The sequence below is a fragment of the Rhinolophus ferrumequinum genome, chromosome 11, assembly GCF_004115265.2.
Source record: "Rhinolophus ferrumequinum isolate MPI-CBG mRhiFer1 chromosome 11, mRhiFer1_v1.p, whole genome shotgun sequence".
Lineage (NCBI taxonomy): Eukaryota > Metazoa > Chordata > Mammalia > Chiroptera > Rhinolophidae > Rhinolophus > Rhinolophus ferrumequinum.
Window position 1 is genome coordinate 42,882,942 of NC_046294.1, and position 27,824 is coordinate 42,910,765.

The following is a 27,824-nucleotide window of genomic DNA, read 5'->3' on the forward strand; positions in this document are numbered from 1 at the left end:
TCCAAAATAGGCAAATCTATAGAGACAAAAAAAATAGAGTAGGCATAGCCTGGACTACGGATGTCTCAGAGAAAAGGGGGTGGAATGTCTCAGAGAAAATGAAGTAACTACTAGGGTTACTTTTTTTAAAAAGAAAAAGGGTTTCTTTTTTTAAAAAACATCATAAACAGTGTTGATGTAACATCTTCTTTATATCCATTGCCATAGGGGTTCTTCTTCCGCTAGTCTTCAGATGATTCTTGAGGTTGATTGTTCTATCATTTATTTGTAATTTTGGTGTGATTCTGGGCTGCAGTAGACATAGCGTTTACCTAATCTGTTATCTTGGATCTCACCCTCTAATAGGGCTTTTTATAGAGTTATGAAAATGTTTTCGAATTAGAGGTGATGATTACACAACTCAGAATATAGGAAACCCCACTGAATTGTACACTTTAAAAGTCAACTGTATGGTATGTGAATTGTATCTCAATAAAGCTGTTATTAAACTACTTGAGTGTGCATGTGTACACACACACACACACACACACACACACACAGAAATACCTTCAGAAGTATTTCAGCTAAAGAACCAATCATATGCAGGGCTCCATCTTTTTTTCGAGGATCAGCATTTGGTTCCGTAAGAATCTGGTAGCAAAATCCCATAGTTTTTTGCAGTACCTAGATTAAAAGAGAAAAGTAATACTTTATTGGATAAACCAACAATTCTTAAAAAACATTAATGACAAAATGACTTAAATGGCCAACATTAAAAACTGTATATTGGGATGAATTTTAAATATTAAAGCACAAGTATTAAAGCACAAGTATTCTACACAATACTTAACCTACCTCTTTCCTCTTACTACAGGCTGTAAACAAAAGTGTCTGGGCAGCAGTGGTAGGAGAAATGAAATCTTCAAACACATCTAGAGAATAAATTTAAAATTAATACAGAAAACAGTAATTTCTTCAACAAACATTTCTACATAATTGATAAATGATGCTCTGTAAAAAACAAAAAAGGATCTTAAAATTTTGCTCACTCTTCACGTGAGGTGAATATGAAAATGAATCCAGATCCCCATATAATTTTACAAAAGCCCAATTCCAAGTATTTTCTGTACAAATTAAATGTTAATTCATCAATTTTTTCTAACAATTATTTTCTTTCATACAAATTTTCACAACAGGGTCATGGAAGTACAAACTACTAAAAGTACATAAGATTTTGGTAGAAAGGACTACTATTCAATATTAGCCAAATTACAATTCTTTAGTTCCATAAGAGACTGTGTGTTTCTAGCTTCCAGTACGCATCTTCTTAATTTCCACATATATGACGATTGATATGGGATCCAAAAGTATAGTTTAGATGCTTAGTGTTAAGATACAATCTTGAATTTCTAACAGTTTTGGCATGTGCCAGAAGCACATCTAATAACTTAATAACACTATTGTATTGTATCTCCTAAAAATGAAGATTATCACTATCTAATGCCATAATTAATGAATACTCCCCCTAAAGTCTAAACAATGGATAAATTACCGTATTTTGCTGTGTATAATGCCCCCGTTTTTGTCCAAATATGTGAGGGAAAAATAAGGATGTGCATTATATAATACATGGAAAGTACTAATTCCGTTATCTATATAAATGTTTTTAATTCTTTTATTTATGCTATGAGTTAAAAGTGTAACTCCAGAAATCAATACCAATATCTGTACACAAAATAATACCCTGGAATACAATAATAGGTTTTGTTGAGCTTACCACGAACTAGAAACAAAAGTAATTTCGGCCAACAAGTCAATGAAATGAAACGAAGAACAACATATTGTCCAAAGAGCAAGTGACTCTGACTTGATAAGATAGGTGATGCCGACGTTATTACCATAGGGTGAAAGGCATGACATTTCTCTTTGTACACTTTAGGCAGGAGCTAGCAATCTAGGTGATATTTTTACAAAAATTACTGGAAAATCCCTAAGAAAATTAAGACATAAGATTTTTTTTCTCTGAAAATTTGGGCCAAAAACGTGGGCACGCACTATACATGGGAACGCTTTATACGCTGCAAAATACAGTACACTGAAACACAGATTTTTCAGTACCATAGGCAAGAGGCGTTAAATATCTCCTATACACAACCTTAACTGACATTTTATTTCTAAAAAAGTGAAAATTCCTTACCAAACTTCATGCGTATATATTCATAAGGGTCTTCTTGCCAAAGTTCTTCATCAGCATCTGTATAGCACATCAATGGAAAAATAACATCTTGGATAATACCCTGCAATTCAGAAGTTGAGAAAGTAATAACCTTAAGTCAGTCTTCAAATTTAAACCTTCAAATTTCTTCTGTTAAGCAGTAAAATAAAAATAATTCTATAACATGTATTTTTTAAAGCTTTTTTGCATTCATAGATCAACTATCAATGTACACATATTCTTTCCTCTGTGCAACAAGTAATTATGAAATAAAACGTGTACATAGGTAGCAATTAAGTATTCTGAGAAAATACAACATGAAATTTTAGTCTATCAAGTCCTACATTTCTAAATAAAGCAAATTACTCATAGAAATAATAAACAAGCCAATTATCCTCAAAACTGAACTGGTAAAATAGTCCTTTGCTTACTCCAAATTACAGAATGAAAGTGTTAACTAAGCATAATCCAATAGTAAGAACTAAAAGGCAAATTTTAAGATAACAGTTTTAAATGCAGATAATCTGAATAATCACAAAATACCTTTCATACGTTTATGTCAAGGTATCATATCTTGTTTTTCTGCTCTACTCTCAAAACAATTACCAGAACTACACTAAGCAACATTAGTCAACAAAAAATGCATTTTTCCACATTTATCGTAATTAATGTTGTTTCCATTATATTTTCTAGAAAACATTTCAGATAGAAAATTATTACTTGTATATGAGGCTTCAGGTTCTTCCAGGTGAGGGCATGAGAAACTCCTTGATTAATATAATTTAATGTCTGTTGTAAAACTCGAGGAGCCATGTATTGCTTCTCCTTGTACTGATATAACACCTTCAATAAAACCTTTGGGAAAAATTTTTGATGAAAAACCAAAATTTAAGTAGAAAATTAACCACTTACAGGCCAGCAAAAACACCTGACACTTATTTTAATATCCAAGTCATCATAATAAAATAATAACTTTTAAAAAGTAATTTTTAAAATTATATATTGGTTCAGAACAGTATTTATTCCCAAGGCATTTAAATAACAAATTGAAGTAACACTATCAAAGGACTATTTTCAGATTAAATATAAAAAGGGAAAGCCATAAGTACTGAACATACCACAAGAGTCGGAGACAGCCCTGTATTGCTAAAATTGCCTTCGAAGAAAACCTTACCCAAACCATTCACCTACCTATTTAATGTTTGGCCAGTTTTCATTCTATTTCATATTTCAGAACAGTGATTGTCAAAATCTGGTCCACTGACCTCTCAAAGCGTCAGTGAGGTTAAAACTATTTTCATAACAATGCTAAGGTGTTATTTGCCCTTTTTATTGTGTTGACATTTGCATCGATGGTACAAAAGCAATGGCAGTAAAACTTTTTGTGCCTATGAATCAAGGGAGTGGCCCTGAAGTGTCCTCATATTTTTTACAACTACATAATCACAGAACAAGCTTTCCTTAAGAATGTCCTTAATGCCACCAAAAAAGGTTTAAAAAAAAAGTCCTTAATGAACCAGAATTATTATTATTATTATTAAAAGGGAAGTATATACATAGCACTTCTACATACTGAGGGACAATTATTAGAAGAAATACTAAAATAGTAGCTTCTTCCATCGAACACTATTATATACTTGAAAGAAAAACTGATACACAAATTATGGTTATTTAGACTAGTGTGTATGGCAGATTTTTTTTTTCTTCTCAAAAATGAACAAAAGTAGCCTGTCACTTGAAAGAAATAACCGACAATATGTTACTGTTGTTAAAATCTAAGCTTTCAAGGAAAAATTAGACTTCTCAAAATTTTAAATCCACTGTTAGATTCAATTGATAGCTTTCCAGTATTTAAAGATATTTCTGATGAGATTGGTGGTGGTATTAACGAATGTGATTTTTTAATTGCAAAATGAAATGGTGAAAATCTTCACTCATTCAACAAGTCAACATTCTCTAAATGACCACTGCAGAATGTTACAAAATCATGCGTGGATAAAGTGCAATATAGACCAATGGGTGTTACTGCAACAGACTATGAAATGTTCAGTTACTTTCAAACTCTGCACTACAGTTAACCTTTAAGAAACTACCATTGTCAAATTTTGGTGTGATATTTAAGAATTTCCACAATTATGTGAAAAATCTATTAAAATATTCTTTCCTTTTCCAACTTCTCATACCTAAGACCAAACTGTCCACCATAACACATTGAAACAGATTGAATACAGAGGTAGATGAGTATACAGCTGCCAGACATTCAAGATATTAGTAAAAATGTTTAACAATGCCATTTCCTCTTACTAAAAATTTTTCATTTTGGAAAATAGCTATTTTTAACAAAAAACATGTACTCTACATTAATATGTAATGGGTTTACTATTTTTAAATGAATTAGTACTGTATTAGCATTTTAATTTCTAACACGGTAAATATCACTAGGTATAACCCTTATATATGCAAGCTCATTAGGGTTCTCAATAATTTAAGAATCCTAAGACCACAGCACAAATGTTTGAGAACTGTTATAGGATTCAAAATGTTCAAGATTGCTACATGTAATCTCTGGATGTTGAAGAAAGTAGAAATAAGCAAGACAGAAATTAACTTAATAAATGCCATATTTCTACTTAGAAAAATTATCTCAGACTTACTTGCTGGACACCAACAGCAAAGGCCTTCAGAAATACTTCAGCAAATTCGTTATACTCCTTGGAAACATTGCCAGGACTTCCATATCTAAAAGAACATTAACATGCCCATTGTTTCTTTATAATGCTTTATATCAGGACTTACAAACTAAAAGCCTGAAAAAATAAACTTACATCATTATATCAAGGAGCTTACCTTTCAAAAAGCCTTGCTAAAATATGTAAAGCCCACTTCTTACATTTCCACCATGGTAACTCAGGTCTATCATCTTCTTCAACTTGAAGTGTTTCCTTATTTAAAGAGACATTTATTAATGATAGTAAGAGATGAAAGAGATGATGCAATCTAAGAGAAACAGTATGGGGTAAGAACAGATTCACACACAAAAAATGAATGCTCTACCAATGTTGGCCTTTCATAATAAAAACGTAGATTTGGAAAAGTACTAACCCTTATTTAAATATAAGTATTCCCACTGCTTCAACTACTTTACAAAGGATATGCTTTTTAAAACTCTTATAAAAGCTTTAACCCAAACATTTTGGTCAAGACCCTAACAACATAAAATCAAGACCAAGGCAAGTAGCTTAACCAAAACCAGTACAGTTCAAATCAAAAGGGGATAAGAAACTCCATTTCAGAAATCTAGTTTCAGAAATATTAGTATAAATACACAGATATATGTGTGAAAACATTCATTTACAAAACTATTTGTTATAGTGACAAACTGTCAAGAACTTAACATTAATAATGAGATGTTTAGTTACAGAACATCCATAAAAGACTACTATACAACCATTAAAAGAATGGATTGGGTCATTATATATTGACCTAAGACATCCATGACATATTTTTAAGTTACGATGAGGAAGTGAGACTACGAAGCAACTAAAATTCCCATATATTGGCAGTGAAAGCAATGGGAAAACCACTTTGGAAATCAGTTTGGAAGTTCCTTACAAAGTTAAACATACACCCACTCCATGACCCAATTCAATTTTTGGTACTTACTCAAGAAAAATGAAAATATGTGATCACAAAAAGACTTGTGTAAGAACATTCATAGCAGCTTTATCTAATACTAAAATCCTGAAACCACCTAGACGTCCACCAAATTGTGAATGGATAAACTGTATTATATCCATACAATGGGATACTACTTGACAATAAAAAACAACCACAACACAACACGAATACATCTGATAAATATAGTAAGCAAAAGAAGGTAGATACAAAAAATTACTTTTATATTAAGTGCTAGAACAGGCAAAACTGGTACTAGAAATGAGAATGGCGATAGTAGGGATGACGAGAACCAGCTACGAGTAAACATTCTAGGTGAAATATTTACATGGATGCATATGGTTGTCATAACTCATTGAACTATTTTCTTATAATATGTGCATGTGCATGATTATAAATTATACCAAAAAAGGTACATTATATATGAAAACTTTTAAAGTTATATTTTATATAGTTCTATTATGTGTGCACAAAAAAATACTCATCAAACTAGTTTCCTATGGAGTGGGAGAAATGTCCTATTTATTTCTTCTGCATTTTCTTTTTTTTAAATAAAAAATTCAGCAATAAACTACCAAACTGGTTAGTTTTACTTTACTTATGCCACTAATAAAATTAGGCTGGATAAATTACACAACCCTTCCATGTCCCTGTTTAAAATTAATTCAGCAGAACTGTTTCTTTTTTTTGATCAAATAAGTAAGACATGTAAAAGCACTAAAAACATACTGGGTATTCAGGATTGTAAATTCCTCACCTCTCTAGAAAACTAGGTTATAAAGAAAAATTGTGGTTATTTAAAAAAATTGTGGTTAAATAACACAGTTGGATAATTTTGTATGTACTAAAACCCACTGAATTGGACACTTTGAAAGGGTAAAATTTTATCATATGTGAGTTATATCTCTATAAAACTATGAAGTCTGATTAACTTATAAGTTCTCCCCCGTTCATGGGTGTCTGACAAATTACTAGGCTAACAATCTAGCTATGAACTGTCAATCTTTAAGGCATAATTTATATATAACATGGTATTAGTGTAAGGTGCATAACACAATGATTTCATACATGTATGTATTGTGAAATGATTACCATAGTAAGTTTAGGAAGGTGGTCAAAAGGTTCAAAGTTCCAGTTATAAGATATAATGTATAGCCAGGGTGACTACAGTTAATAATATTGTATTACGTATTTGAAGATCGCTAAGAGAGTAACAACAAGTTCATGTCACAAGAAAAAAATTTGTAACTGTGAGGTGATAAATATTATGAGCTCTTAATTAAAAACTGAGACGATAAGAAATAGAAGAATTAGAATGAAATAATCATATGTATAAGCACTTAATAATATATGAAATAACCCTTTATAAATTTTTACTTAGTATATGCACATATGTAAACAAATGAACCGGTGTCTCTTTATAAAACTTTACATCACAAATTGCATGCTTTTATAAAGAATGTTACAGGAAATAGCAGTTAAAATTCTCCAAAGATAATTAAGTATTTATGTTTAGTAATATATAAAAACAAAAAGACTTACATTAGGTACATCTCTGTTCACAACAGTCTTTAAAATTTCTATCCATTCTGTCAGGTTCTGTTGGTTTATAAGTTCCAATGGCAGTGTATACTAAATTAAAAATCAAGAATCAATTTTTGAAATCCTTACAAAAGAAAATCCCATTTCCTTTTACAAAAACTTACAAAAAGTACTTTATTCAATCCACATTTCTTGTTTTTAGTACACAGGCAAACTTCTTATCTGGCTGATTTGGTTAGTTATCTACACTGCTGAATTGTGGCAACAACAGTGGGCATCCTTGTCTTAGTCTCAAATTACTAGGAATATATCTTATTTTCACCATAAGGTGATTATTTATTGTGGATTTCTAGTAAACATTTTTTATCAAGTTAAGGAAATTTCTATTTCAGGATTCTTAGTAGTTTGTTTTTTTCAAAATCAGGAATGGTTACTAAAATTTTATCAAATACTTTATCTGGCGTCCTCAAAGATGGTTACAGGCCTCTCTTTCCATATAAGAGTTAATCACAGAAACTGATTTCTTACTGTTGATCCATTTCGCAACAGTACTGGAACAAATACTATCTCTTAATAGGCTCATAAAATCAATATCCTATTTAGAATTTAGGACATCTATTTTCACAAGTGAGAAAGGGCTGTATTTTTATATCAGGGTATGCTGTCTCAAAAAATTTGTTGCACAGGTAAGTATTCTACCCTATGCCCTAAAACATATTATACAAAAAACTTATTTTTAATCTAAAAGTTGGGATCCTACAAGTTAGGGGGAAAAAAAACAAAAACAGATGTATACATGCTGTCTATCCAAATCACTTTAAAAAGAATTACATAAGAAGGAGCCAATGGAATAGCCAAGTGCCCTTAGGTTAAGAGAGACATTGCCGTCTTTTGCCATGTATAATGTGCACTTTTTTGGCCCAAATTTCTGATGGAAAAATAAGGATGTGCATTATACATGGGTAGTACTAATTCCGTATCTATACATTTTTAATTCTGTTTTTTATGCTTATGAGTTAAAAGTGTAACTCTAGTCACTCGAATAAACTTTAATTTAAAAATAAAAAAGTGTAACTCTAGAAATCAATAACAATATCCATATACAAAATAATACCCTGGAATATGGTAATTGGTTTTGTTGAACTTCTGACGAACTTGCAACCACAAAGAGGCCTTCCATGATGTGTAAATGTCATAAATTTGTTACCGGTACATAAAATTTCTTATACTTTGTATCTGCTCTTCTGTTTTGTAATTATTTGTTACATAAAATTTCTTGTACCATCATGTTAAAAAATGAATGCCCAAATTCCTTTATAATACAAAAAACAAGTACCCTAAATGTAAACAAATAAAGATTTGAATTAAAAAGTTAAAACGAGGGGCCCACCCGGTGGCTCAGGCGGTTAGAGCTCCATGCTCCTAACTCCGAAGGCTGCCGGTTCCATTCCCACATGGGCCAGTGGGCTCTCAGCCACAAGGTTGCCAGTTCAATTCCTTGAGTCCCGCAAGGGATGGTGGGCCCCGCCCCCTGCAACTAAGATTGTACACAGCACCTTGACCTGAGCTCCCGTTGAGCTCCCAGATGGCTCAGTTGGTTGGAGGGCATCCTCTCAACCACAAGGTGCCGGTTTGACTCCCTCAAGAGATGGTGGGCTGCGTCCCATGCAACTAGAAAAGGCAACTGGACCTAGAGCTGAGCTGCGCCCTCCACAACTAAGACTGAAAAGACAACAACTTAAAGCTGAATGGCACCCTCCACAACTAAGATTGAAAGGACAACTTGACTTGGCAAAAAAGTCCTGGAAGTACACACTGTTTCCCCCAATAAACTCCTGTTCCCTTTCCCCAATAAAATCTTTTTTTTTTTTAAAAAAAGTTAAAACGAAAGATTTTTCCCCTGAAAGTCTGGGTGCAAAAAATGTGGGTGTGTATACAGGAGCGCATTATACATGGCAAAATAGGGTAGGTTGTCTTTAAAGATCTAGCAAAAACATGCAAAATCCAAACAAGCAATGGAGTCAGTTACAATCTTAGTGGAGGTAAAGTCACAAGGTCTATTCAAATGGGGTTTAAAAAGTAAGTAAAGGCCTGAATTGAACCAAAGGTCCTAGTAGATGAGATGAATCCTTCTCTGGCTCTACACCACAAAAAGAACCAGAATTTTAATACTGATCAAAAACTGTTTCATAAGTAATTACATTCCACTGAGAATATAGACACAATCATTTCCTTAGTGGATATCATTTATCTCAGAAAGACTTAGAATATACAAGCATGACGTCCATTATTCTGTGCCAGCCAAGCCCACAGTATTAGTATTCTTGTGTAAGCTTAGGAATAGGTTTTGTATTTATTGGGACAATCTATGCATATTTGCCATCTCAGAGTACTTGTTAGATATAAACTGTAACCAAGTAACTGATGTCAGACTTGTGAATTCTTAAGGTAAAAGGTGTAAGATAAATTTACTTATTTTGTAAACAGTGTTGGATTGCTTTAAGAGAACTTAAGAATGATCACTTATAAGATTTATTGGTTGTTTGTATAATTGGGAAAGTATGTTTGATTAGACTTATAATTTTGACAATTTATATTTGAGAAGCAAATCATCCACTTAATCTAGCCACACAGACTTTTTATATATAAAAATTGCTTTATAAAAGTTACCTGAACAAGAGCATAGAAGATCTTGAAAATTTGTTTCTGGATAAGAACAGATTGATCAGACTGATCAGAAAGAAGCTGAATAAAACGGTCCTTTAGCACTGGCAGGAAATGCTGCATTGCTGCTACCAACGGACTCCGTTCCTCTGATTTCTTGTACCTTTGGGTAGGAATACAAACTAATTCTGTAAGAATTTATTTTTATTTCACAATTCACATATGAGATATAAATTTAAACTACTTGTTTCTTCACACGATTATAAGTAAATAGAAGGAAAAAAACCTACCATGTAACCAAACAATAAGCAAAAACTTGAGAAAACCTCAATAGAATATCTAAAATTTAATGAGCATTTATCATGAGGTCATAATCTTCAAGGCCCCATTAGTATCCTCACTTCAATAGCTGAGGAAACTGAGGCACAGAAGTTAAATATCTTTCCTATTATATACATCTAGGTATGAACTTCAGCAGCTGAGATCCAAGGATGCCCTCTTAACAACTTGACTATGCTGTATCTAATTCTGAATATTGGTACAACTGAGGAGCTACAATGATTTGGCTTTTAAACATTAGCAGCTGATAGATATAAAATCAATTATATTTTACTAACCTTATATAATTTACATACCAAGCGTATTAAAGCAGAGTAGCATCTACAAAGCAGAAAAGATTCTACTTCTAAAAGCATTATACCCAGTTCTATTATAAACCATTTGGCAACAAAATGGGACGTCAACAGGTTATCTATGATGTTTATCTCTTTTGGAGTGAATCTTCACATATTTTTATAGTAGGTATAATAATACGTCTGACTACTGAGTTGCTGGTACAGATTTCAATAGGAACTCACAGAACATATATAAACCTTATTACCTTTCTAAAACCCAAAAATCCCTGAATTCTAAACCACATTTTCCTCCAAGGTCATGGGTAAAGAATTACTGAACTAATTGAGACATTTTTGCATATAGATTCCTTAACATTTTAACTGTGTTGTTAAAAGGTCTATTGGTTTATTTCAAAAGAGAAATTAAATAATTGAATTTATAGTTTAGAACCATGGGAAAGAAACTCCAGCTTCCATTATTTCTAGATTACATTATATAAACTGCTTTAAATTGGTTTTCCCTTACCAGAATCCAGTTTTATCTACTGGTAGACTTTTTGAAGATGGAAAATATATTTAAGAATTACATATCTGAGCACATTTTTAGAAGGTAGAAAGTCTTAAAAGGCTGGATTCTTTTTTGCTATTGGGTGAAATGAGAACCAAAGTAAATTTCCAAGAATAAAAAAACACCAAGAGAAATATTCACACTAATAAAAACTAAGACTGTTAAACAATTAACTGACAGGTTATTTTAAGTATTTTAATGTGTTGAGAAAGTATATCTAGCATACACTTTAAAAGGTTATCTGTACATATCTTTGAGTCAATAAAACAATTTGTAAAAGGAACCCATTTGCACTATCCAATCTGATTATACAAACGATAATAATTATAGACAATATTCCCTTTTAACAATAAAGGTTGAAAACTATATTACGCACCTCTCTCCATTTATGCAACCCAGGTGATATCTCACATTGACAAGGTATTCCACGTTAGACATTCTTCTCTTCTACCTCCCTCTCTACATTGAGTGGTGAACTGGGAGCTGGGTGGTACTGGTTGCTAATCTAAGCTAATGGGTATGAACATAATTTTTGTAGGAAACAAATTACTATTCCGTAAGACCTGAAAATTCCTGGACCCGTGAAAATGTGACACTAATAAAAGCCCGCCACCACAAGGCTATATGGTGTGTCAATCTGATGAGCCATGTTGATAGGAAATCCTTCAATACCAGCCCATCGCTTTTCTATTTAAAAAAAAATCTTCAATGATTCTTCTGTACCTAAAAGATCACATCCAAATTCCCCATCATGGCATTCAAAACCCTCTTTAACATGGTCTCAACTTTCAAGTCCAAAATTATCCCCGACCTCAACAGAAATTATCTATACCATTTAGCAGTCACCTCACTACCCACTAAAGACAGTGTCTAATTTCCACCGCTGTACCTTTCTTTCTTTGTTCATACTACTCCACATGGTGTGACATGCCTTCCTCTTCAAATGATCCTTCTGTGCTCCTTCAACTGACAAGTACTTCCTGAGGATCTATGCTCCTGAAGGCACAACTTCCAATTTCTCCATGAATTTTCTTAGAACTGCTTCAGTCCACACAGATCCCTTGTGAACACCTTGTGCTCCACAACCGAACACTGGCTGAAAATGAACTGGAATTCCAATATTGTAGCAGCCTCCTGTGTCTCCTATTAAAAAATTCCTGTCACACTCTCTCCTGCTAAGATTATAGGACAGGAGAGACTTGAACCTCCTCAACGACAATGACCACTTATTATTTATTCTCTCTCATTTTAGTCACTCACTTACCAGAACTACAACAACTGGCACTCTGACAGAGGTTGGAGCAACAGCTGGAACATTCCTTAGCAGGAAGATGGGTAGCTGGTGGGAACACAAGAAAACACCAGTACCAGTGCTGTAAATGGAATGATTTCTCTCCTGCTCAGAACAAAAGCAGCAGTTCATCAGCTACTTTGAGTTGGGACCCAAAAAGGGTATCGGAGGCTAACTACAAGCCCCAAAATTAGAGGGCTCACAATGGCATCTGTGTAGCTGTTAGCACTGGAAATAAAGCCACCATCATGGTGTAAGTGTTCCTCATGCCTGCCACATAATTTTCAAATATTAAAACTTTCATTTGCCTACCAATTTCATTACTTTCACCACACACTTAAGAGAAAAATCACTTCAAAATTTGGCTTACTACTTTCAGTGCTACATATCTCAACTTCTAAGGTTAGATTTTGTTTTTGATCCCTAAACCTAGATCTAAAATGATCCCTTGGTCTAAAATAATCTTTCTTACTGATACCAACTACTTATATGAACTACAATTTGCTCAAATATGCAAACACTGAAACAGGTGACTGTAAATCCCTCAAAACACAATGATTAAAAATGGTCATATGAAATCCCAACATATTCTTCTTAAAGTAGGTTCTTGAAACTTATCAAGAACTCAAATTAAGATAAAAATTCACAGGAAGCCAGAATAAAGAGCTCTAATGTACTCTGATCCCCTTCACATTTAAAAAAAGCTTATCTTTAGGACTTTTACCAGCACATAATGAGGAGCCCATATTGAGGACTTAGAGAGATAATTCCGTTTTTGAACAGGGAAACATAATGATTAAGAAAAAAGAGCACAGGGCCGGCCTGGTGGCTCAGGTGGTTGGAGCGCCATACTCCTAAACACAGAGGTCGCTGGTTCAATTCCCACATGGGCCAGTGAGCTGTGCCCTCCACAACTAGATCAAAGACAAGGAGCTGCCACTGAGCTTGGAGGGGGGTGGGGCCGCGGCTGGATGGCTCTAAAGATTTAAAATGACGACTGAATTTGGACCCGAGCTGCGGCCTCCTGGAGAAACACACTGTTCCCCAATAAATCTTTAAAAAATAACAATAATAAAATAAGAATGCCATTTCAAAAAGAAAACTGTGAATTAAAATAAACATAATTCACTACTTTAAATATATATACACCAAACGTAATTTTAGATGTTCAAACAAATTAGCTTAAATTTTCCAAACTTTTCCCACTTCTGAAAACTCTATAGGAATTGAAAGAGACACTTACTCATAATTTTTCACAAGCTGATAGAGGCAAAGAAGAATTCCTAGCCAACAAGCACTGTTATCAGACTGAAGATAAAAGCCAATTTTGTCCACAATGGCAGTCCAACGGCTTGGATAATCATGTTTGATGATATGATGAATGCATGTAGTAAGCTGTACCCTGAAAGTCAACAATAAACAATAAGGAGAAAGAAATGCTACCTAGATAAAATTTTGCTAACTCATACAAGGAAAATAGCTGTTTAGACAAATAAGTCACTGAACAAAAACTGTTCCTACTATTTCAAATATCAAAAGATTATACTGACAGCATTCTATAGTTTTCTTTACCCCCTTTCATCTGATCACAGTGTGTTTCACAAGTTTTACATGAAATTTAAAAGTTTTTGGTTTTATAAACATAATTCAATTGCAGTAAGAAAATAAAACAAAAAATTTCTCCTATAACAGCATTTGTTAAGTTTCTTGTTACAAAATGACAGGTTTCTATCTTCTGAAAAGACCTCCCAATGTCCCTCCTGCCCCAAAAAGCCCACAAATTATATACCTGCAACAATGGGTAAGTTTACAAAATATATATATACATTTATATATATATACACATATACCTGATGAGCTCAGGAGAGTGGATAATGGCCTCTACAATATTTTCTCGAATACAATGTCGATCTTCTTCTGGAATAGTATAAGGGGATATATCCCGTGGTGCTGTTTCCCGATCTGGCCAATACTGTGTTATCATATTTTTCAAATAGATAACACCTAAAATATATTTTGACAAAGAAAGAGTATTTACTATGAAAGCACTGTGAATATCCCTTAAAAACGTGTCCACACCTCAATTTATTTCTTTCAGATCAACCATTGTTAGTAAAGCTATCCTTTTAAAAACAAAATAATGCATTCTAGTATTTTAAAGTTGATAATCAAACACAAATTTAATACTTAGCTACAGTAATCACCCACAGTTTTTATTAAACAGCCTAAGAGAACTTTGCAAATAAACACACCACAAATTAAACTGTTAAGACTTTTTATATCACATTTATTCATAACACATTTTATCCTATTTTCTGTAGGAAAGCTATATAATAAATTAATTTTACCAACTGCAGCCTCTAAAGACACACACCGAAAGAGCTTTTACAATTAGTAACACTGCAATAGACTGAATATTTGCGCCCCCCCCCCCAATCCATATTGAAATCCTGACCCCCAACATGATGCTATTAAGGCCTCTGGTAGGTGATTAGGTCATGAGGGCTCTGATATCATGAATGAAATTAATGCCCTTATAAGAGAGACCCCAGAGAGCTTTCTCCCTTCCCACTAACTAAGATTCTGTGAACCAGAAAGTGGGTCCTCATCAGACACCAAATCTGCCAGTGCCTTGATCTTGGACCTCTCAGCCTCCAGAACTGTGAAAAATAAATTTCTGCTGTTTATAAGTAATCCAGTCTATATTATAGCAGCCCAACTGACTAAGATACACCCAAAAATGATTTCTATCGCAGAAAAATTACATATATATAAATTCTTTAAGTCTATAAATCTAAGCATTCAATCATACACCACAATCACACTTCACGCTATTTATGAGAGAATTTACTGGGTTCAAAAATTACAGATTACCACTTTCTGTCAACTATCATACTGCTATCTTGTACATTGCTGGTTAACTCAAACTGAACTAGATTACTAACAATATTTTTTATCCAGTCTTCTCCCCACAAATGAGGGAAGGATGGTGGGGACAAACAGGAAGAGGGAACCCTCCATCACAAATGTACAGGATGTATAGGAAAGGGAAATTATTCAAAGTTAATTAATTCCTATATTCTACAAAACACTGGCTCTTCTCTGATTAGTTTAACCCTTACCTGGAGTTCTGTACCTATTTAAATAAAAATAACTGATACAACTCTATGATTTTATATTCTACTTTGCTTCATCTTGGGAATTAAAATACCCATCTTGTAGTATTTCAAAAAAAAAGAGACTACACATCAAAATACCCTTAAACAAAAGTTTTAAGATAAATTACATCTACAGTAAACAACACTTGACTCCGTATATGGGACTGACATGCTTCAGATTAATACTACTTCTAGAATTTTGATTCTTTACAGCTCCAAAACAGAACAAAGATCAAAATGAAGATCTGATGCAGCCTCTGAGTATTTCCTTCTATTGTAATGCACAAAGGAGTTAGGTATACATATTTATTTGTGTGATTTGAACAAAGCTGTTAAAGCAATTTATAAATCTGTAAACAGATAATATTAGTCAGTTGTATTCATTAAGAACAATGGCTTTGGATTCTTGGGATTCTGATATCCTTTTATTAACAGAGAGAAAGCCTGTTTAAGGATATAATCACCTGCACTTAATGAAAATAATCTCTACAGAGTATCATTCAATTATTACAAGGATGTAATTTTTAAAGTAATGATCATAATTAAAAAATTTTTGACCACTTTCGTAGTTTGGTTGCTTCTGGTTCTGTACATACTAATAAACAACTTTCTAGAACTATTTAATTTTGCTCTATTGATACCCTGGACTGCCACAAAGACGAACAAGTGCATCCTAGAACTAATTAAAGTATGAAACAACACTGAAGACAAAAATGACAAAACTGAAGGGCACATCATGAGAAGGCAGGGGTTTTTTGGAAAAGACAATAATGCTGGGGAAAATAGAAGGCATCGAGAAAGGAGGAAGACAAAATATGAGATCGGTTGACTCCATAAAAGCAGCGATAGACACTATTCTCCAGGAACTGAGCAGGGCTGTGGAGGACAGGATATTGCAAACATCACTCATCCACAGGGTATCCAGAAACCAGAGCCACGTAACACACACAATACACATAATTAAGTCTCTAAAATGTGTTAAGGTCCCTCCTAAATGCCAAACACTTTCAACATATTATTAAAAAAAATATTTGAGATTTACAGGCAAAGATTCTTATCTAAAATATAACCAAATGGGAAAATATCAACTTCGTTAAAAAAAAACAGTGACAGTTAAAACAATCAAAGCAACCATTATCTATTTAATTAGAAATTTAAAAAAAGATTTACTGCTGACCAGGGTCCAGTGAAATTACTATATTTTATAGGCATGAAAAATGTTCCATTTTTGTGCAACTTACATACCAATTTTTAAAAATATAATAAGCAATTACATTACATTCATTCACTTATTTACTGAGTACCTTCAGTGTGTCAGGCAGTATTTTAGGCACTGGGAATATAATTGTTAATGAAACAGATCTGAAATTAAATTCTAACAATTGAGAAATAGTTCACTGCACATGGCATATTATGGTAAAACATAAATTTTAAGGCTAACACTATGTAAAAAAAAGGCAAATGTTTACTATACACTAAATGAAGCACAGAAAGAAATAACACCAGAATATAACTGATTTTTCCAGAAGGGTAAAATTATTGGTACTTTATATTTCTTATAAAATTAATACATCTGCAAATTAGTAAGATGTAAAGATGTGAATTCCATTATTCCAACAGATAATACCAGAAATAATGTGCCACATTTTCACAGACTTTGATACTAAAGGAATTGCTCACTATCTTGCTTAAACCTGAACTAAGAAATAGTACTTTTCAAATTGTTGAAATAAACAGTAAAAGCAAGTATCTGTAAGGAACAATAGCAGAGTATAAAGTATCTTTATACTTGTATCTTAGAATCATCCATCAGGGACAGAAACAAGGAATACACAGAATCTTTTAATTAACCCATCAATTTCTCTTTCCAGCTTCTCTTTTAATTCATGGAAATATCACATTCCTTTGATCTCTGCCACCAATTAACAAGGCCACCAATTTACTCTGCCAGCAATTAACAAAATTATCTGTTTGTAGTAAACACGTAAGAGCAAACTGATTTTCAGGGAAGAAAATCATTGAAGGACCATCCCAAGATGCCTCTGCTATTCAACTATGAACCGTTTAAACAATATATTTACATACACCCAAGAAAATAATTCAGGAAACTTGCCTGCTTGTCTCACAGGTAAATCCAGTTGTTCTGACATAGTAATCTGAAGCAGGGTTGAAACAAAATTCAGAGACTTGTGTGCCTATAATCAAAAACATACATTTTAAATTTCAGCAAACAATTATTCTCAAGCACTCTATTCCACTGCTTGGCTGGCACAAAAGGCTCTCCATAAATTAGTCCTGGCCTTATTTCCCGTCACTCACCTACATGGAAAAATGAACTCAAAAAATTTAACATCCTAACTCCTAAAACATTTTGGATGTTTGCATTTGCCTGCATTCCATTGCACCTCTCAGTTAGCACTCTTAACCTACACTGGTGGCAGCAGCACAAAAACAATATCCTTTGATACCTATTTTCCCCAATTCAGTAATAATTTCTCCATAGAGATAGTCTATTAAGTGGCTAGAAACAAAACTAAATCAGTAAAAATTAACATCCTGGGTGGTGGTGGTTTCCACATTGCTATTAATGTTTTATTTCTTAACATGGCTGTGTTATATAAGTGTTTAATTTGTGAAAATTAATCATCTTTACCCTTTATGATCACTTTTCTGTATGCATGTTATATTTCAATAGAGAATTTAAAAATCAGTAACTGAACATTCAATAAAAGCAGGATACAAACTAATAAATACCTTTATATGCATATGCCAAGCAACACCTACAGGAAAAATATGAAATATACTAAAAATGCAAATATAGTAGTTATCTCTGGGGTGGTAGGATTATGGAGGAGCTATTCTTTTTTTTTTTAATTTATTGGGGTGACAATTGTTAGTAAAATTACATAGATTTCAGGTGTACAATTCTGTATTACATCATCTATAAATCCCATTGTGTGTTCACCACCCGGAGTCAGTTCTCCTTCCATCACCATATATTTGATCCCCCTTACCCTCATCTCCCATCCCCCCACCCCCTTACATTCTGGTAACCACTAAACTATTGTCCATGTCTATGAGTTCTTGTTTCTCATTTGTTGAAGGAGCTATTCTTTATACACTGTTTTCCAAATTTTATACTATGAACCTGGGTCACTTTCATTGACAGTACAAAAGTTACTTAATGATTCCTAAATTTGTCATATTTGCTTCTAATTTTTTTTTTTAAGTATGTTTTTCCAGGACTCATCAGCTCCAAGTCAAGTAGTTGTTTCAATCTAATTGTGGAGGGCGCAGCTCACAGTGGCCTATGTGGAGATCAAACCGGCAACCTTGTTGTTAAGAGCACCGCACTCTGACCAACTGAGCCATCCGGCCGCCCTCAACTTCAGACATTTTTTTAAAAAAACTCAATATTCAAGTTAAATTGTTTCTTGTATGTTTTGTTTCATCCCCTCTCTGATTTAACCACCAGCTATGTCTTCTTCTCCTTCCAGCCCATGTTTTATTATTTTTCTGTACGTAATCACATGAACAACAGTGATTTTTATTTTAGTTTCCTCTTGACATACTTTCCCCCCGTTCCCAAACATTTTTCGAAACAGAAAATATTCCCTTTGGATGTAAAAAATGTCTTCACATTAAAACCTAGACGACACTTTATTCATTCAGTCACTCCAAAAATGATTTATGTAGGTGTTCTTTGTGCAAGACACTACGCTGAGAACTGAGAATACAGGATTGAACAAGACAAATGAGGCTTCACGACCTTGTGGGAAGAGTTTAGTAAAGGAAAACAAGATAAACAGGTAATTGCAATAAAGTATAACAAAGAAGTAGAGAACACAAAAGAAACAAAAGGCGAATCTCCTAACTCAGAGAAGTAATACTTAAAGACCTGAACAGGAGTAGTCAGGTGGGTGAAGGGGCCTTATTTGCCCCTTTCAGTACTCTAAATAGATCTGAATACAGTTAACCACTATCAGTTTCTTGAAACACCCTTCCACTTATGCAATTCATACACTACTTTTTCTGGTCCTTTTCTCAGGCTCCTTTGCTGTTTTTGTCATCCTATTTAATCTGCAAATGCTAGAACCTGGTGCTAGGATTCAGAGGCTGTCTTTTCCACTCCACAGCTGATTTCATCCAACCCATCTTTAAATACTATCCATGTCAAATGTTATTTCTAGTCCGGATCACTTTAACAGACCTACTTAACATCCCTAACTTCATTATCTCCCAAGCTTCTCAGATTTACTATGTTCAAAGCATCTTTTCCACTAAAAACTGTGACTTATTTCTTTGCACCACCTCTTACAACCCTCCTCCTTTCTCATCACTATCCTCAGTTATTCACATCTGAAACCTGTCTGAATGTCATCTTTAATACTTTTCTCTTCATCTCAACTCATCAGGCCATGTCAATTATATACCCAAAATGCTTATATAATTAACACACGCACTTTCCGCATCCCCTTAACATCGTCCTGGTCCCAGTGACTGTCATCCTCTAAATGTCTGCCTCCAGCCATTCTCTCTATTTAACAGCAAATGAGCTTTAAAATTGTATAAACCAATCACCTGCAAGCAAACCTTTCGACAACTTTGTACTCTATTTTCCAAAGCCTACCAGGTTGTGTATTATCTTGTCCAGCCTATTTCTTCAGCCTCATTTAAAGAAACTTTCTCAACCCTTACTGCCTCACTGCACCAACCTTCTTCAGGTTCTTTCAACAACAAACGTATTACCCCATTTCAGAGACTTTGTACATGCTGCAACTTTCTACCTACCAAATCAAGACTCTTCTCTCCAATGCTTCACCAGAGTTGTTTCATTCTTTGGGTTTCAGCTTAAACATTTCCTTAGAAAAGCCTTTCCTGACTGATCGTTCAAGCTAAAGTAGCGCTTCCTATTAATCTCGTAATCTCCAGGGTTTTTTTGCACCATTAACACTTGTTACACTTGTAATTATTATATTTATAGACTGGCTTTATGTCTGCCTCTCCTGTTAGACTTTAAGCTCCGTTGAGAGTAAGGACTATATTGTTTGTAAATCCAATTCCTCCTATGATGCTTGGCATTTAAGATATTCAACAAATTTATTAAATGAATAACTGAACGAATAAAAAAAAAAAATGCCTTGGAAGCAGCTGTGAATACCCAGGGGCAGTATAGAGTAAAAAGAGTATTTACATTTAAGGGGTAGACAGATGACCCCACAAAGGACACTATTACCGTGATTCCCCGAAAATAAGACATAGTTGGACAATCAGCTCTAATGCACCTTTTGGAGCAAAAATTAATATAGGACAGGGTCTTATATTATATAATAGTAAAATATATATTATTACTACAAAATATTATAGTAAAATAAGAGCAAGTCTTATATTAATTTTTGCTCCAAAAGACGCATCAGAGCTGATTGTCCGGCTAGGTCTCATTTTAGAGGAAACGCGGTATCCATATTACTATGGTACTTTTTAGGTCATTTATATTACAGAATATCTTATCTCCTGCATCAAATTATGAACTCCTGGAATAGACTGCTGGAATCAGATAGTCCTGGTTATAAATATAGGTGATGCCACTTCTTACATTTTTAACTCTTGAGCAAGCTGATTCAGCAAATCTAAGTCTCAATTACAAAATTAGTATAATATATTTCACAGGATGGCTGTAAGGAATAAAATATAGAAAACATGTTAGCAAATATCAAGACAACACATGTTATGTTGTTTATATACCCATACACAGCAGTATTTCATTTTTTTCTGAGTATATACTAAAGCCAGCAGAGTATAAAAATAATATTGCCAAATTCATCTTTAGTTCCTTGAGAATCCATAAAATACAGCTCAGATAGTTTTGTATATATAAAACACTCTCGAGGTCCCAATAAAGCAGTTTTTCCTTCTGAGTTGAAAAAGACCACTTTCTACTACTGGAACCCCACATCAAAGTTATTGGTTTATATTTAGGAGTCATGTTAATAACAATAACAAAAAGCACCAGTTTTTGTTGGCTGGACACAATACATGTAAGTTAAAAGTAAGCATATACCACTCACTGTAACTTCCACCTTCCTACAGCACAATAGGTATTCCAAAAACATTACATTAACAAAGGACTTTCAGCAATTTCTAACTTCTTAAGGTTTAAATATAAAAAACAAAACTGCTAGAGTACTTGAAGGAAAGAAGCTATGTATTTTTATCATCTTGGTGGGGAAAACAAACCATGACACCAAAAGCTGAAAGTAATAAAACAGTTCCCCCAACACACCCAGCCACCAGACACAGGAGATTTTTACCAATACTGATGGGGGTAGGAGCCTGTCAGCGATGCATAAGCCCTGGGCACATGGGGGCAAGTTAGGGCACATTCATCTTCTCAGGATTCTGTGGCTCCTCTGGGACAGGGAAAGAACATCTTGAGGGGGGAGCAATTCGAAGAGCAGTGAGGGAGAGGTTAGGGACAGCTGAGAGTCCCTAACCTGAGGGAAGGCAGCAACATCTGTGTAGAAAGCTGGATCAACTGGTCAGTAGGGGAAAATGGGGAGGGGGCACTGGGTTGGCTTCTTGGGGAGGGATCCAACCTTGGCCTGGGTGAGCTCTCAAGAATACCTGGTATTCCCAAGCAGAATGGGGCAGGGCCCACAGCCCTTTTCCCTGTGGGCCTCCTTACGGAGAAACAGGCATTCAGGGAGCCCCCTGGCAAGGGGTGCCAGAATTAGTCCTTAAGGCACAGCTGGGGGCAGACAAGGCGCCAAGGCACAACTAGTGGGGGGCAGGGGCAGCCTCTAAGCTGAGTGCCAAGGTCACAAGAGGACGCAGGACCGCCCACGCTTGACCAGTGTGGGATTGAGCACAGCCCGGACAGCGAATACTTCCTTGACGCCATCCTGCTGCAGGGCCGAGCACTCGAGGTAGCGCACAGCATGGATCTGCTTGGCCAGCGCCTGGCCCTGCTCCTTGAGGCGCCGCACGGTGTCAGGCTGGGCTCTCAGGTCCTTCTTGGTGCCCACCAGGAGGATGGGCACATCGGGGCAGTGGAGGCACACCTCTGGGTGCCACTTGTGCCGCACATTCTCATAGGAGGGCGGACTGGAGCCCTCCCCACTACAGGAGAAGTGGGGGGCGACGGGCGGCTTGAGAAAGAAGTCATCCATAAAACAGTGTTAGTATCAAGTAGATAAAAAGTAAAAACAATGTTTTAAAAAAGGGGAAATATCTGCAACACCTGAGGAAGAGTTGATCACTCCACAAAAATTAGCAAATGCATACAAAAGAATGAGTGCAAGTGACAAGACAGTCCTACCTCAAAACAATATATGCAATACACCAAAGTGCTGGTGAGGAGGTAAAAAAAAGTGAACTCACACAATGCTGGTAGATGTATAAATTGGTACAACCATACTGGAAAACAGGCAATTTCTAACATGCAACTACCTTACAACCTAGCAATTTCACCCTTATATATTCAAGAGAAATAAGAGCTTATGCACAATACCTGTCCTATGACAAGTGAATGTATAAACAGTGGTACAATTCATACAATGAAATACTATACAGTAACTTAAAAAAAAAAACCTACAGAATCAAGCAATACAGATCTCAAAAACATGCTAAGAAGCCAGACTAACTGGGTACATACCATGTGATTCCATGTGCATGAAGTTGGAGGACAGACAAATCTAATCTATAGTTAACAGAAGTCAGAATAATGGTAACTTGGAGGAGGAAAGGTATTGATCGGGAAGAGTCAAGAGAAACTTATAGGCCAGTGCAAATGTTACACAGACGGTGCCAAAAAAATGCATACACATTTTAAGGAAAACTGTATTAAAATTGTAATTATACACACACACACACACACACACACCGATAACAATGTAATATTCAATATGTATATACCGATAACAAAAGACGAATACAAGTCACGTTTTGACTTCTGCAATTACAAGAGGTGCTCAAAGTGGTTACCACCAGCGTCCAGACACTTCTGATTACGCCGAACTACTGCTTGAGCAACGCTGACCAGTGTCCACTTGTATACATTTTTTTGGCACCCCCGGTTTTTATCTTGATCTAGATGGTGGTACCTAGGTAAAAACTAACTCAGCTGTACACATTTTTGAGACTTGTATTATATGTAAGTTATCCCTCAATTGAAAAAATAACAAGACTACTTTTGCCTGAACATTCCACAGCCGCATTATTCATAATAGCTCAAAAATGGAAACAACCCACATGTTCATCAACTGATGAGCTGGAAAAGCAAAATGTGGCATATCTACCAGGGATGCCAAAAAAATGTATACATATTTTAAGAAATGTTATCTATGTACCATGTTTCTCCGAAAATAAGACATAGCTGGACAATCAGCTCTAATGCATCTTTTGGAGCAAAAATTAACATAAGACCGGGTCTTATACTATATAAGACCCGGTCTTATATTTCAGTATAGCAAGGCTCATAATACCAGCATGGGCCAGGGAGCTGTATCCTACACAACTAGACTGAGAAACAACTAGACTGAGAAAAAACTCAGTTTTTACCTAGGTACCACCATCTAGGGGGGAGGGAGTTGTTATGATAATTAAAAAATAAGTATAAATATCACTAGCATCAATCTTTATCACAAAAACCCTTTAAAATTTGAGTAATTATGGTATTCTCAACAGTTTGGCAAACATTGACAGAGACCTTAAAAGATGCTACAATAAACCTTTTATATGAGTCAAAGTATAAATGTAACTTCTGAATGCTGGCACTATAATTACTCGTATATACCCCTGTTCAAGCTTCTGGCTTGTAGCAGAGAACCAGAATTAAAGCAACAAATGGGCCATTATACATCATTTCATAGAGCTAAAACTACCAATACTTAAGTTTGAAAGCTGCCAACAATAACATAAAAACCTTTTTAGACAACTTCTTCTTACACCTTCTCATTATCTGTCAACAACCCAGATAATTTAATTCACCCTTAATCCATCTCATGAAAATTCTTCACTCCACTTAGTAGTAGTCCTTATGTGCCAGACACTACTGAGATAAAAGATCACTATAATGGTAGGTTGGGAAATTAATTCTAATTGAACAGATAAAATTTTGAGTAAGACCCTAAAGGACTTAAACCCACAGAAATGGGGAGAAAGGATTTTTAAAAGTATGAGTGTTATATTAAAGAGATTATTAGGAGAATGAAAGAGAATAGTCAAAGACAAAAACAAATAGGCAGTTGTGACCACATCAAGATCTAGTAAGTGTGAACTTTTTTTGAAAGTTTTTACATGATTAGACCTATGCTGTAGGACTATAAGGTCCTGAAGCAGTATAAGGGGTGCAATTCTAGGATAGATGACTATAAAACATTACAGGTGGAAAACTATTATTACAACAGGTAATAATAGGCCTGAAAACTACTCCACAGGCAGCTTCCCTACTCCCCAAAATAGTCTAATCTTATCAAAGAAAAAAAAAATGAAAAATACACCTATCCACATAAACAAATTTCCCCCGACCCTACTATCCTTTTAACCTACAATCTTTCCCCACTCCTTTACTAGCATTCCACACACTAACCCTGTAACTGGAAATTGCTTTCTCCAAGTTTACCAGTATTTTAAAAGCTTCGCACCTCAAAAGTCTTCATTTTACTTTAAACTCCCTCATTTAAAAATGTCAACAATGCTTTCTTTTTCTAATAGCTTTTACTTATTACAAAAATAATTCACGGTCTCCAGTAGAACATTTATGAAACTTAAGGAAAAAGAAAACCAAATTGCCCACAAACAACCTTCTTACTTAAATAAAATGAAATTCATTTTATTGGCTTTGTTCTACTTTTAATGCACAATTCTCCAATCTCCGTTTTCTTGTTTCTCAGTCCCAGAAATGTACATGGCCCAAAATGTAGCCTTCAGTCCACCCCACATCTCTGGATCACACTCCTTTCCTCTCAATTCACCTGCAGAAAAAAAATTACTTTTCCAATGCTGCTTTCTGCCCTAAACTACAGTTCCACATTCCTTGCCTGCTAGACATTTTCTCCTGGGTGTTTACCAGCTCACCAAACCAGATTTAACCTTAAGTCAGTTTTCTCCAGTATCAGTTTCCCCTCTAGACACATATTTTCCAACATAATCACCTAATGTTAGTATCTTTTAAAGTTTACTCTTTAAGAGGTAACTTTTTATTATTTCTCTCCATTAGAATACAACCAAGGAGGACTTCAATTAGCTACTACTGTGTTTCCCCGAAAATAAGCCCCAGTTAAGATCGTCAGCCAGACAGACACCTTTAGTATGTTAGGACGATGTTCCAGAAGATGACATGACTGTATTTGAATAAATGTAGATTGTTGTACATGAAAAAATAAGACATCCCATGAAAATACACCCTAATGCATCTTTTGGAGCAAAAGTTAATATAAGACCTGGTCTTATTTTCGGGGAAACACGGTATACTTTACACAATTTATAAGGGAGAGCCTTAATTTAAGGGCACTGTGACATCAGAGCTTACATAAAATAAATACAACCAGACAATTTCAAGATTCAAAAAGAATTCTAACCTTTCTGTTTTACTAGAGAATTTGACAAAGCAAATACTTTATTTTACCTACATGAAATGAGGCATAGTGAGGTTAAGTCATCACAGTGGTAGAATCAGGACCAGGCTGAGGCTCTTCACTGTGTCCTCCTGTCTTTCATTAAACAGCGGTAATACGTAAATGCTTTCCAACTAAGAAGTTTTTAAAAACTTTTAAATTATAAATTACATAGCAACCAAAAGAAAAAACCCACTTTAAATCAAACTTATGTGCCGCTGATAGAAACAATAAGTAAAATAATATATACATCTAATATATCTGAAAAAGAAAATTGTTTTCTTACCAATATTAATATAGTGCTCTCTGTCAGATCTTTAACATGCTGTGTCAACTTCCTGTCTAACAGCCGAAGTATCCAGGGACTTTCCCTCTCCCAAATTCAAAACAGTACCTACTTCATGACAGTCTTAATTAAGGAATGTTACCTGCTCGGACTACATACTGTCTTTAAAAATATACACTATATTCTCATAAATATTTTGCTGAATTTCTAGACATACCAAATTGTACTATAAACATGCTGTGATTTTGCAATTTTCTAGATCTAAGATTTTCATGAATTAAACATGTGTAAGTCCTTTATTAAATTGAAATCAAATTAACCACTTATAAATAAAATATATCACAGTAGTAATAGTAATCATCTGTGAAGATCCCAGAGGTGACTCACAATAGTTTATGAATTTAAAAGACAAACACAATATATCAAGAAACTTATCAAAGCTAAGTTCACTTACTTTTTCATATAAAGCATTGAAGAAAGCAGCATTTCTGCCTTCAGAACCATTTTTTAGCACATTAAGTTAGGAACTGAGGGTTTAAAAGGCTCCTAGGTAAGCCTTTGAATTCTGCTTAGGGCATTTTTCTTGGCTGCAAGTATAAGAGCGAGTATTGATGCTGACATTGTATCTGCCTTAACCAAAGGCAAATGTAATAGTTTCCTCATCCAAGACCTACACATAGCTCTATTATAGTTTGGACCGCATGTATTATGAGGGCCGTGTTGACTATGGAGCTCCAAAAAAGCAGGAATCATGAACTTCTTTCTATCTACCTCTTGGCTCCGTGCCTAGGACAAAGATATTTGCTATTAAATGAACCAGGGTGGGAACTATCATTCAGAATACGTATTTCAAAAAAAAAGCGCTTCCTGACATTACATTTAAAATTTAAGCTCAAATGTGAGCTACAAGACAATCATGACTTTGTCTTGAGTACAGTATTGAATCGCCAGCACCAAAGATAGTATTTACCACATGATAGGCACTCAAATGTTTTTTAAATAACAGAAATAATTACTTGTTGAGTGTCTACTCTCAGCTAATACGCCAGGGTTAAAAAAAATATCTTGATCTACAGATTTAATTCCTACTAGAGATAAATTAAAAGTCAATGAATGTTTAGAGAAGAGACAGCAGTCATCTGGTTCAAAAATTAAAATAGTTAAAATAAAACGTAAAGGAGAATATACAACATGTTAAAAAGATGAGTTTTGAGTT

At 34.6% G+C, this 27,824-nt stretch overlaps 2 protein-coding genes across 2 annotated transcripts in view; both read right to left on the reverse strand.

Annotated features, from left to right (window-relative positions):
* IPO7 (importin 7) overlaps positions 1 to 27,824 on the reverse strand; it is a 47,067-nt gene that overhangs the window by 15,210 nt on the left and 4,033 nt on the right. The window contains exons 2-12 of the mRNA XM_033120211.1: positions 17,820 to 17,901; positions 14,399 to 14,552; positions 13,792 to 13,950; positions 10,082 to 10,238; positions 7,412 to 7,501; positions 5,042 to 5,136; positions 4,849 to 4,933; positions 2,915 to 3,049; positions 2,177 to 2,276; positions 835 to 911; positions 547 to 663 (exon numbers count right to left, since the gene is read on the reverse strand). Of these exons, the coding sequence (XP_032976102.1) occupies positions 547 to 663; positions 835 to 911; positions 2,177 to 2,276; positions 2,915 to 3,049; positions 4,849 to 4,933; positions 5,042 to 5,136; positions 7,412 to 7,501; positions 10,082 to 10,238; positions 13,792 to 13,950; positions 14,399 to 14,552; positions 17,820 to 17,901 (1,251 nt within the window). The remainder of the gene's footprint in view (positions 1 to 546; positions 664 to 834; positions 912 to 2,176; positions 2,277 to 2,914; positions 3,050 to 4,848; positions 4,934 to 5,041; positions 5,137 to 7,411; positions 7,502 to 10,081; positions 10,239 to 13,791; positions 13,951 to 14,398; positions 14,553 to 17,819; positions 17,902 to 27,824) is intronic.
* Positions 22,121 to 22,932, reverse strand: LOC117030257 (rho-related GTP-binding protein RhoG-like). The gene has a single exon (XM_033120212.1). The coding sequence runs from the start codon at positions 22,873 to 22,875 to the stop codon at positions 22,525 to 22,527; it is 351 nt and encodes a 116-aa protein (XP_032976103.1). The 5' UTR covers positions 22,876 to 22,932; the 3' UTR covers positions 22,121 to 22,524.

What these genes read in the sequence shown, in the direction of transcription:
- LOC117030257 (XM_033120212.1), bottom strand. Translation starts at nt 22,875, where the DNA reads ATGGATGACTTCTTTCTCAAGCCGCCCGTCGCCCCCCACTTCTCCTGT.